This window comes from Alexandromys fortis, unplaced genomic scaffold (genome assembly GCF_014885135.2).
Source record: "Alexandromys fortis isolate MF-2015 unplaced genomic scaffold, M_Fortis_MF-2015_v1.1 scaffold_8_1_9099942, whole genome shotgun sequence".
In the NCBI taxonomy this organism is placed as follows: domain Eukaryota; kingdom Metazoa; phylum Chordata; class Mammalia; order Rodentia; family Cricetidae; genus Alexandromys; species Alexandromys fortis.
In genome coordinates this window covers 7,299,213-7,311,568 of record NW_026067898.1, presented here as the reverse complement: position 1 = coordinate 7,311,568, position 12,356 = coordinate 7,299,213, and the positions used below count along the sequence as shown (strand labels likewise).

General features: G+C 43.6%; 1 protein-coding gene across 4 annotated transcripts in view; it reads left to right on the top strand.

Moving 5' to 3' along the window:
* Nucleotides 1–2,848: 2,848 nt before the first annotated feature.
* Agps (alkylglycerone phosphate synthase) overlaps nt 2,849–12,356 on the top strand; it is an 89,505-nt gene continuing 79,997 nt past the window's right edge. For 2 of the 4 annotated variants that reach the window (XM_050119752.1, XM_050119735.1), the window contains exon 1: nt 2,850–3,189. In XM_050119752.1, the coding sequence (XP_049975709.1) occupies nt 2,894–3,189 (296 nt within the window). In that variant the 5' untranslated portion in view covers nt 2,850–2,893. Of the gene's footprint in view, nt 3,190–3,984; nt 4,126–12,356 lie in introns of those variants that run through there. The other 2 variants (XM_050119727.1, XM_050119742.1) reach the window with 2 other exon arrangements.

Below are 12,356 nucleotides of genomic sequence, written 5' to 3'. Positions count from 1 at the left end.
TTTGAGATGCTGGACCAGGTTGGGTGTGACCTTGGGTACTAAAAATGCATGCACTGGCTTGCTCACTCTCTCTTGGCTGCTGGATTTGGTTCCTGTTTCCCGCTCATGCAGAGGACTGTAGATCTGTGAGCCTACCCCTAAATAAAGAACCCTTTTTTATACCTTATTCTGAGCCAATGTGGGATCACTTTATCATGTCCATCTGCATCTGGTGCCCAACATGGGGCATGAATACATGCCTACTAGGACCTGCCCAGAAGGTCTGGTCATGCTCCCTTCCTCCACCACTGCACTCATTCCAGGACAGCCAAAGATACACAGAGAAACACTGTCTCAAAAAACCAAAAATTAAAAATAAAAAATATAGTTTAAAATAAAGCCATGTAAAAAGGGAAAATACACAGAGAATCTGGATACTGTATGTTATTGTATTGTCTTTTAATTGTTTGATAGCTGAGAAAGGAGCAAAGGCTGTTAAAAGACATTTGATTAAAATGCTGCTGGATTAATATAACCTATATATTTTGAAAATGCTTTGCCTTTAAGTCAAAAGATACTTTACTTTGGAGAAGAGGTTTTGCTTTTGTTTCCACAGGAAATGAGAGGCTGTGGATTCGTTCTGGGTTAAAAAAAATCAGGTCTGATCAAGGAAGATCCCCTAAAAAAATCTCTGATAGGAGCAGATGGCCCAGATGATTCAACATTTCAGAGGATCTCTGTTGGAGTTTCCTCTGAGTTCGACATCCAGAACAGCTCCAAGAGTGTTGGCTCAGATGATCAAGCCTCACAGAATATTCTAGTCAGGACTTGGCCATAATCCCAAATTTTCTTTAGGTACCCATAAGATTATCAGCACCCCCAATCAGCAGGACATAGCTGCAAAATCTACACCCACATTCCCCCAAAATGGATTATAGATATTTGTCTTTGTTTAGACTATTGGTTACAAGTTGTTATGGATAATGGTCAGGAAAAAAAGCTTAGATTAGATTAGAGAGTTCTTGTTTTGAAAAGGAAAAAAAAAAAAGGGAAATTACTGTGGGACAATGGTCTTATACCCTGTAAAGATTTGTTACTTATATTGGTTCAACAAAACGGTGATTGGCCAGTAGCCAGGCAGGAAGCATAGGCACGGTGACCAGAATAGGAGAATATAGGCCTCTGTGTGTTTCTTTGAGACTAAATGGCGGTGGGTCTGGATGGGACAGAGACCTCTGTCAACAGTAGGATATCTTGAGTCCATGACTGATAAGTCTAAACCAACGCTGTTATTTTTCTCTGGAGCAATGCCACCGGCGACACCCGAGTTAGCTTGATGAAGATGAAGGAAGGAGCAAATGAGGGAATGGAAGCCATGCCCAGATGAACGGAGGAAACGACATTTAGGATTAACGCTCAGCTCATTAAGTCCTGAACTGAGTAACCTCTACCTACTCTGGTGACTTTTATCAGGTTAACAGATATGAATGTGTCTTTCTTCAGGTTGTGCAAGACCAAAGGTGATCATGATTACGAGCATGCTACTGGAAGGTAGAACAAGGTTTAAAAGATTTTTTTTTTGAAGTATGGCACTATTTCTCTCACAGACAATCGAGTGAAGGATCTCTGTCTTCCGTTATCACATGTCCAGGAACGTATATCTACTTTTCCATCATCCACTGAATCCTAAACACACCCAGCAGGAGCAGGCTTGCTGTGGGGTAAGAATGTGCACCAAAACAGGGCCCATGAATTTAAAAATCAGAAGAAGAGCAAAACAATTGAACAGAGATGTTAAGTGGTTCCACAAGATAAATGTTACTAGGTCTTTATAGCTCTTAAATCACTTGAAAATCAAGTATAAAAAGATGCCAAGCTACTCAAATAGGATGTCTTCATCAAAGCCCTCCCTGCAGGGCTCAGGGATCTCTATCTAGAAGAGGAGGAAAGATAGAAAGAGCTCGAGGAGATGGATGATTCCAAAGAAACAGTGTCTTCCCGATGCAACAGGACAGATTCACATACGACCTCACAGAGACTGTGGTAGCACCAACAGGACTTTCAGAGGTTCAAGCCAGACGGGGTGCCAGAGCTGTGAGGGCAACCCCAGCCAAGAAGCTATCTGAAATTAGTACCCAGTTGCATAGGAAAAATCCGCTTCCTCCAGCGGAGTCTCACTGGGTATGCCTAGGAGGCCAATGCAAAACAAACTCAGAGGTATTTTTGCAGATGACACCTTTGCAAGGAGAAAAACCATTAGCCTGAGGACTGTATAAAAATACACCTCAGGGTAGGCAAGATGGTTCTGTGGGTAAAGGCACTTGCCACCAACCTTGACAACCCACGCTTGATGCCCAGGGCTCGAATGGTGGAGGGAGGCTACTGGAAGTTGTCATCTGACCTCCACACAAGCGCTGAGCGCAGTGCTCATCACTCAGTAGGTGATGGGAAATGAGACTGAGCGAGACACTGGCTCTATAGGTTGGAGGATCGGTTTTGACCTACCAGGCCAAGAGTGGTCTACCAGGAAACGCAGGCCTGGCTCTATGGCCAGGTAAAGCAGCACCACCGGTGGCCCACTAGTCAAGCGCTCAGGCAACAGTCCCAGGAACTAACCCTCCAGGCGCTAGGGCTACTTCCAGGACGCCACACCCACAGGTTTTTCGGCTGCGGGAGTGTCGTGTGGTTTGGCTCGCATCCTGCCCCTCTGGGCCAATCCCGTGTGCGCTGGAACTAACCCGCTCACCCTGGCAGGTGCGCCAGGCCGAGGCGTGCAGGGACCCGGCGGAGGGCGTGGTCGAGGCGGGGAGGGGCGGGGCGAAGCGGCGGTGGGCGGGGACAGAGCCCGTGAAGCTCCAGGCGCTAGGCCCCTGCCGCCAGTCGCCGCGGTGGCTGCCGGGATGCGCCGCAGCGAATGGTCGCGCGGGGCGCCGCTCTGAGTGACCTTTCACCCGCGCCCAGCGGCCTCGGGCGGCGGCACAAGGCGGAAGCCATGGCGGAGGCGGCGGGCGAGGCGGGCGCGAGCGAGCGGGACCCAGACGCGGGCCGCGCGCGCCGGCGGCTGCGGGTTCTGTCGGGCCATCTGCTGGGCCGGCCCCAGGAGGCTCCGAGTACCAATGAATGTAAAGCGCGGAGAGCCGCGTCGGCGGCCGGGGCGTCGCCCGCCGCCACTCCCGCCGCGCCGGAGTCGGGCACCATCCCCAAGAAGCGGTGAGTAGCGGGCCGGGGAAGGAGCTGGCGGCGGGAGGCCGCACGCGGCCTGGGCTGAGGGAGAGGAGGGCACCGGAGTGGGCAAGGAGTTGACACGGTGGGCGGAAGGCATCCCAGTCCCTGCGCGTACATCATCTCGCGGACGGAGAGTGGACCAGACGCGGGGCTCTGGAGGGGGCGGCATGGGTTGGATGATTTTGGTCCCTTTGACCGTAACGCGCTTCATGACCTCGTATAGAGAAGAATTTAGAGGAATCCCTGTTTTTGGTTTTTGGTGGTAGAAACTCATTCTCTGTCATTGAAGATCTTTGAACGGGTACCGGGGGCTTTCTTAATCTATGATGAGGAGGTTTAGATTTGCATTAGATAGATTTTTGCTAATTTTCGAAAGCCTGGGAGCGGGATGAAGTAGGGTCAGGATCATTGATACTCCGGGAAAGGTCACTGAGTGGTTTCTGTGGGGGAGGCTACCACTTCCTTATGGGAATGGGTTGTGACTTCAGGGAGGAAACTGGCGAGTAAGGTGCAGCAGACTGCAAGCATTAGTTACTTAAGAGCTGGAAAGGCTACCTACTTGTCTCTGTCAGAAGCTAAAAGACAAGCGTCTGGCTGAGGAATGTCGATGAAATCCCAAGACCTTTGGAAGAAATCTCTCTTCTCGGATGGAAGATGTTGCAAGATGGTGTTTTCTGAGATCATCTGTTTGGAGGAACTTGGAGAATGAAAGACGATTTTGCTAACTTTAATGGGTACTTTCAAAGTACTGGGGATGGCGCTAAATCTGTTACTTCTTCCTAAGCTATTAGGTTGGTGCTGTAGTCTCTCATTTTACAGATGAAGAAATTAAAAAAAGAGAGAAGTCCGCTGCAGGTACAGGTGCCTGTGTTACAGGTTGGACATCAAAAACCAATCGACAGCTTCTTTAATTCACCCCTTGTAAGTCCTTACTGCATACACACTGTACTAGAAATGCGGAGATTCTGAAATACACTGTTCGCTGTAAGCCCCTAAAGTAATATATATATAAGAAATTTAGCTAGTAATTGAAACATGGTCATTAAACCCAGTTTTGAGTGTGTAATTCTTAGGATAAAGACTTTCTTGAGTTACGGTTCTTTTGTGTAAATCTTGAAGTTTGTATTGAAAATAGCCCACCGGGGAGGGACAGGTTCATAGTAGATAAACAGAATGGTCCAGGTCAGGAAAGGGCGAGGCTGTGGAACTGCTGGGGCTCATGTGGCATAAGGGTGAGAAGGACAAGGGGCGAAGGTTTGAGGGGGGAAACTGGTTTTAGGGTATGTGGAGCAAAGCATGAGGTTTACTTTTTAGTAAGGACACCCTGGAGTGGAAGTGAAGGTTTGTCTGGCAGTATAATAATGACTGGAAGCAGACCTGGGTTGGAATCCCATTAGGGCGTTTTCTACCTGTAAACTGTCAGTCTCTCTCAGCGCTTCTGTCTCCTTACCTGGAGGTGTTGGTACACACTTGTAGTTCCAGCATTTGGGAGGCAGAGGCTCGTGCCTCTGAGTTCGAGGCCAGCCTGGTCTACATAGTAAAAGAGACCCTGACTCAGACTCAGAAAATAAAACCAAAGGGGCTGGAGAGATGGCTGAGCAGTTAGGAGCACTGTCTGTTCTTCCAGATGGTCCAGGTTCAATTCCACATGGCAGCTCACAACTGTCTATAACTCCAGGAATCTAACATCCTCACACAGCCATATATGTGCAGGCAAAACATCAATGCACATAAAATAAGAATAAATAAATCGTAAATAAATAAATATTTAAAAAAAGAATAAATAAATCGTTACAAAATGTTTTTAAAAAATTAAAAAGCCAGGAAGAACCAATCCCTGCCTTGTGTTTTGCTTTGGAAACAGAAAAATACATCTAAACTATGAAATGTTTAGTGTACAGCCTATGCTAGTGTTGCACAAGCTCTCAACAAATAGCTGTAGCTGTCCTTGTGTCTGAAGACAGTGGTTATGAATCTCGTACCTTAATAATGCTGGAACTCTGAACTAAGGAAAACCATTTGAAAATGATGAGGAGGTACATTTTCCAGAGTTTGGTTATTTGTTAGTAGGAGGGTAAAATTGAGGGTCATATGTCACCTCTGGTTTCACTGAAGTTACAGGGTTTAAAATTCTTATTTTTTCCCCCAATGGCTTCATATGCATAGATATTTTCTCATTTGTATGCATTTGTGTGCAGTGACTTATTAATACTTCCTGCTTTCATTCCTCTTGCAGAATAGTCATGCATATGTTACTTTAGTGATATCTGCAAATAAATTACTTTATAACAATGGCTGTGCTAGGTTAGCGATAAAGCCCTGGTCTTTAAGAACTCGCAATCTAGGAAGAGATTACAAGTTCCAGTATTGTAATTAGCGCTAGTGTAGACGAGTTATAGATGTAGCACAAAGGAGAGAAAGCTCTGGGCTTAGATTCTTCCTGAAGAAGGTTTGAAAAATATTGTTGATACTTTGGTGGCTTGATTGGATGATGAGGAAAGTTTGTTATGGCAAAGCAAGGGCCGCGGAAGTACACGCTGTGTTTAGGTGACAGTTCATGTTGGTACAGATGGAGTAAAATGAAAAAAGAAAGGCGATGGCAGGCCCTGAAGGCTTTGGCTTATATATAATCGGCCATTCATTCATGGCAGAGCATACAGCAGTACACAGAGCTGTGTCCTTATGAAACTTAGGTTCCAGTTGGAGTAGAGATAGTGGACAAGTAATAATAGCATGTGAGGTGGTAATAGACACAATAAAGAAACAGCCGAGGGCTGATAAATGGAGGAGCCTGCAAGATAAGCTGGGCAATGACTGATTAGATTGGATTTGGTCATTAGTTGCTGGCACTAAGAATGAGTTGCAGTGAGGACATGGCATCTTGCATGCAAGGCAAGGGCTCCATTCTTGAGCTACAGTCCCAACCTACACGTGTCATTCTTTAAAATGTAATATGCAAGAGTAGGGGAGGTAGCTCAGTTGGTAAAATGTTTATCCCCCAAACATGAGGACATGTGTTTGAGCCATAGCGTCCATGTAAAAAAAGTCAGATGTTGTGATGTGTGTATAATTTCATTGCGAGTGAGGTGGAAACAGGTGCCTCCCAGCAGCTTGTTGGCCAGACCTGAGCTCCTTTGCTGTCTTAGGAGGAAAAACGGTGAGCAGTTCTGAAGACCAACCTTGGAGGTATTATTTAACATGTATCACAACTTTGGTGCATGTTCTTCAGGGCCTGAGTTAACTTCTTGCAGATGATGTTTAGGAAGGCAGCCCACAGCGTCATTTCTGTAGTGTAGGCTATTTGGACATGTTGGGCGCCATTTGTAGATCGAGACTGCACTTTAAATCCTAGCTACCCAGACCCAAATAATCACACAGAAACTATATTAACTACAACACTGTTTGGCCAATAGCTCAGGTGTATTTCTAGCTACCTCTTACATCTTAAATTAAGCCATTTTTACATTTTTATTAATCTAGGCTGTGGCCTACCAGTAAGTTTCTGGCATCCTTCTCCTTTGGCAGCTACATGGCATCTCTCTGACTTTATATCTCTCTGTCTCTATATCTCTGTCCAGATTTCCTGCCTGGCTTTACTCTGCTAAGCCATTGGCCGAAACAGCTTTATTATCTAAGAAAAGCAGCTCATATACAGAAGGACATTCCACATCAGACAACATTATTTGGAATAAGTGAAACTTAATTTGGTAGTTATACCACATGAAATAGCATGGTCTGAGTTCTGAGCTGGGAATCCTAGTGATGGTGTTAATAGGAATTTTAATTTGAGTAAGTTAACTTCAAGGCACCATTCTAAAGCACATGCACATTGCCTCATTTAAAAGCTTTGGGAAACAGGAGGTATTTTATGTTGGTTACAGGAAGTAGAAGCTCAGTTAATTTTGTTTGACTAATTAATTATAAGCATTTGTGAAATGAATGAAATGGTTTTTCAACTCTGGCCTTCTCTCAACCCATGTTCCTTTCCCTGTACTGTTTCCTTGTGGCTACACCGTGGTACTTATTCCCTGGGGTAAAGTTGTCAGGTTGTTCTCCTTAGTGTGCTAAGCTTCAAACTGTTTGTGATGATAATAATTGAATACTGGCTTCTGTCCTTTAGGTGTTAGTTTATGTTGTACTTAGTGATAAATTAGAAGTATCCCATCTAAGTGAAATTCAAAATTTAGGAAAATGTAAACCGTGGTTTAAAAGGGTAGCCTGGTTGCCTGCAAGTTGGCGAGTGAACTTTGTTGTTCCCCTTGTGGGAGAAGACAGTGTTAGTGTAAGAGAACAAGGAGAGATGTGGGAGAACCAGGGTTCGAGGGAAAGAGAAGGGGTTGTGAGGGACTTGCTGCCTGGTTAAACTGCTGTGGGCAAGAAACCTTGATGTCTTAATCTCTCTGGTTTGCACATTGACATAAAGCAGACTTTCTCCAACCGTTCCTCTTGTCCACAGGTTACCATAGAGCCATCTACGCCAGGTTCACTTAGTAAGAGTATCTGGGAGGAAATTCAGTGATCTACTTTTAGGCTACAGAGAAATGGAATGCTGTTACAGGAACACGAGATACTTTATATGTCTTTAAAAGCAGATATTATTCCTTTATTTTCTCATTATTGAAGAGATTTCTGCTGCTTATGAGATTAGTATGTTAATTTCAACCCTCAGCTAACCCAGAGGATCTCGAGAAGAGTCAACCCTTTGGAGGACAGTGATTGCTCCCCCTCTTCTCTCTGTTTGTTGTATTCTCAGGGTAATAGTTCATCGTGTCTTTCCCAGTACCTGAGTTCAGAATCAGCTGAGTGATAACACAAGACACAAACAGAAATAAAAATGTGGTTGGAGAAGTAGCTCAGTGGTTAAGAGTACTTGCTGTTCTTGCAGAGGACCCGTGGGTCCACAGCATCCTCATGGTGATTTACAACTATCTGTAACTATCACAACTCCAGTCCAGGAGGATTTGACACTCTTTTCTGGCTTTTGATGGGACCGGGCATTCATGTGGTACACATAATAAATGCAGACAAACACTTACACACATTAAACAGAAATTTTAAAAAGTGAAATGTCAACTATTACAGGTAGAATATGGTTTAGATCTGGATTACCTAATATTTACCTCTAATTAGATAGATCATGTAATGGCTTCCTCTGGGGAAGAGATAGCCAGCTCCAGAGAGCTAACATCAGAGAGTGTTTTAAAGAGAGAGAAGATTAACCCAGGTGCTTGTATGAAGTGTCCCATTCTTCTCTGTCCTGAAGTCTTCTAGTGCTAGAAACTGGAGCTGTGGAAGGGGCCTGTGGCAGAAGTGTTTATTGAAGAAATAAGAGAAACTTCCATAACTGCACAGAGCCCGAACAACGGTCTTCATTTTTCCTTGCTGTGAGCTAACTATCACCATTGCTACTGAATACATTACACAGAACTTTTGATAGGACAGCTAATGACTTCAGAGAATCTTTCCGAGTCAGGCCTTTTAGGTCCATTTTTCATTCTTGGACACTACTGTGGACTCTGGCTGCATATATACATTCGATACCTGGATCATCTTTACTCTTTGACGTGTTTGTTTTCCTCCAGATGCAATGCATATTGTTAGGTGGTACACACATAATGTGGGAATGGAATATGGATCAAAAACTTACTTGAATTGTTCTAAATATACACACGTATGTGTATATTCATGTATGCTTTTGCTTGTGTATGCACATACACTGTAGGCCTGATGTTGATCTTGGTGTCTTTCTTTTTTTTTTGTTTGTTTGTTTATTTATTATGTATACAATATTCTGTCTGTGTGTATGCCTGAAGGCCAGAAGAGGGCGCCAGACCTCTTTACAGATGGTTGTGAGCCACCATGTGGTTGCTGGGAATTGAACTCAGGACCTTTGGAAGAGCAGGCAATGCTCTTAACCACTGAGCCATCTCTCCAGCCCTTGGTGTCTTTCTTGATTGTTCCCTACTTTATTTATTTAAAAAGTTTAATTTTATGTACATGTGTGTGTCTGAGTGGCGGTTTGGGCTCATGAGTGTACTGCCCAGGGAGGCTAGAAGATGGTACCTGATCCCTGGAATTGGTAGTACAGTCAGGCAGTTTTGAACCATCTCATATAGGTGCTTGGATTCAAACTTGGGTGCTCCACAAATGAAGTACAGACTTGTAACTGCTGAGCCATCTCTCAGCCCTACATTTCCTTTTTAGAAAGGTGAATTTATACATTTTAAAAACTTTATTTGTAGATGTATGTGCCTGAATTTATTTATACCATGTGCTTGCAGGTTCCCACAGCCAGAAGAGGGCATTGGACTCCTAGAGCTAGAGTTAGAGAGTGAGCACCCAATGTGGGTGCTGGGAACTGAGCCTAGGTCCTCTGCAAGAGCATTGAGTGCTTTTAGCTGCTGAGCCATATCCCAGTTCCTACTTATTTGTTGGGACGGCCTCTCGCTGAACCTGGATCTTGCCAGTTTCTGCAGTCTAGCTACCCAGTTTGGTTTTGGGTTCCCCTGTCTCTGTGCCCTAAGTGCTGTGATTACAGATGACTTTCATGTTTTACCAACTCTTATATGGGTTCTGAGATCTGAACTCCAATCCTCACTCTTGTATGACAAGTATTTTTATCCACTGAATTACCTCCCCAACCTAGTGTCCACTTTTTGTGTATGTGTGTTACATGCACATGTGCATGTGTCTGTGGTTGTACAAAGGCATGGAGGCCAGAGGTCAGCATCTAGTCTCTTCCTCAGATACTCTTTGTCTACTTTTTTAAGACAGTGCTTCTTGCAGAAGCTCATTGGTTCAGCTAGATTGGCAGGTCAGCAAGCCCCAGGGATCTTTTAGTCTCTTTTTCTGGTGTTGGGATCACAGATGAATGCCACGGTATCTAGTTTTTTATATGGGTGCCAAGGGTCCAAGTTTAGGTCCTCATGCTTGCACACCAACACTTGACTGACTGGGGTACTTCCCAGCCTGTAATTGTTCGTTTAGTTCAGCCTGATGGTTAAAAGTGTTCCATTGCATGTGTCTATACTATAGCTTGTCCTCTTCATTATTAATGAGCATTTGAGGAATTGATACTTTTCACTTTAGTGGTTTTACTATTGAGTTTATAGCTGTGAATTTTTTGTATATGTTATTGCAAAAGAAGGGGCTGACCTGATTGGTCTTTGATTTAGTTAGTGAGCTTGGTTTCCAATGATTACACCATGTAGTGTATCATCAGTGTGTGCAGTGAATGCACCATGTAGTATATTTATCAGTGTGTGCAGTGAATGCACCATGTAGTATATCATCAGTGTGTGCAGTGAATGCACCATGTAGTATATCATCAGTGTGTGCAGTGAATGAACCGTGTAGTATATCATCAGTGTGTGCAGTGAATGCACCATGTAGTATATCATCAGTGTGTGCAGTGAATGCACCATGTAGTATATCATCAGTGTGTGCAGTGAATGAACCATGTAGTATATCATCAGTGTGTGCAGTGAATGCACCATGTAGTGTATCATCAGTGTGTGCAGTGAATGCACCATGTAGTATATTTATTAATGTGTGCAGTGAATGCACCATGTAGTATATTTATCAGTGTGTGCAGTGAATGCACCATGTAGTATATTTATCAGTGTGTGCAGTCTTCTTGACTGTGCCAGTGATTTGAGAGAATAACTTTTAACCAGGCACTAAATCATTCTTGTAAACTGATTACATAGAAATGTAAAAAGTATTTATTGTGTGTGTATGTATCTGTGTGTGTGTGTGTTGTGCACGCCTGCGCGCATGCACCTGACACGGTGCTTCTGTGGAAGCCTGAGGACAACTTTGTGGGGTTCTCTCCTGAATTTACGTGGGCCCAGGGGTTGAACTCAGGTTACAGACCTTGCATGACAAGCGTCTTTATTCTCTGAGCCATCTTGTCAACTCCTGAGTTGACACCTTAAATATGCTTGCAGTGTTTAAGTATTATTTATTAACTTACAAGATTTCAGCTAAAATTCCAAGTATACATTTTAATTTTGAGTTGTAGGCAAGTCATTATTATTGTCCATAGTCATAAGCTTCTTAACCATATAAAAGATTAGGCCGGGTGGTGGTGGTGCATGCCTTTAATCCCAGTGCTCAGGAGGCAGAGGCAGGTGGATCTCTGTGAGTTTGAGGTCAGCTTAGTCTACAAGAACTAGTTCCAGCACAGGCTTCAAAGCTAAAGAGAAACCCTATTTGAAAAAAATCAAAAGTCAAAAAAAAAAAATCAGGGTTTTGCATAGTTTTCTTAAAATAGACCATCAACATCTTCCTTTGATTCTTAAGCATTTGTATAGTTAACATTGGATTTTTGGTACTAGAGTATGCTTCCTTAATAAGGAAAACGTACCTTTCCAGTACTATTCAGTTACTATTGATGAATGTTCTGCTTTTTAGCTGAGATTTGGAGCTGTAGATATCATCTTGTCATTCACTGTAGAAACTGCTGTGCAAGACGAGGATCGGAGAGATGGATCAGTGGTTAGGAGCACTGACTTCTCTTCCAGAGGTCCTGAGTTCAATTCCCAGCAACCACATGGTGGTTCACAACCATCTGTAATGAGCTCTGGTGCCCTCTTCTGGCCTGCAGGGAGAACACTGTACACATAATAAAATCTTAAAAAACAAAACAAAACTGCTGTGTGAATACATGGATGTATTATTCTTGTAGTATGCTTGAAGTTACTAATCAGGAGTTTTGATCAGGATACCAGTCCTGTTCTTGCCACTACCTCACTGGAACTCTCAACTCTTTATAGTTACTCAGTTAGAGGTTTCGTACCATCAGCTGGGGTAGTGTTTATGTATTCTAAGACCTTAGAATAAAGCAATATGAATTACCTGATTGACAGACTTTACAGGGCCTGCTCAGACTCTGCATTTCTTCTAAATGGGCATGAACGCTACTGGAATCCAGCTTCAGGGCTATTAAAATATCACCTAATTTGCCATGCCCACCATGGCATGGGTTTTATACGATTGGTAGCTTCTTAAAGGAAATCTAGTGCTTAGGTACGTGTATTGATTGGGATTGATTTTCTTTTTCTATTTTTTTTGTTTGTTTTTCAAGACATATCTAACATGCTCAATGTCCTGGCTTCAATTCCCTGAATACACAAAATAATTAAAACCAA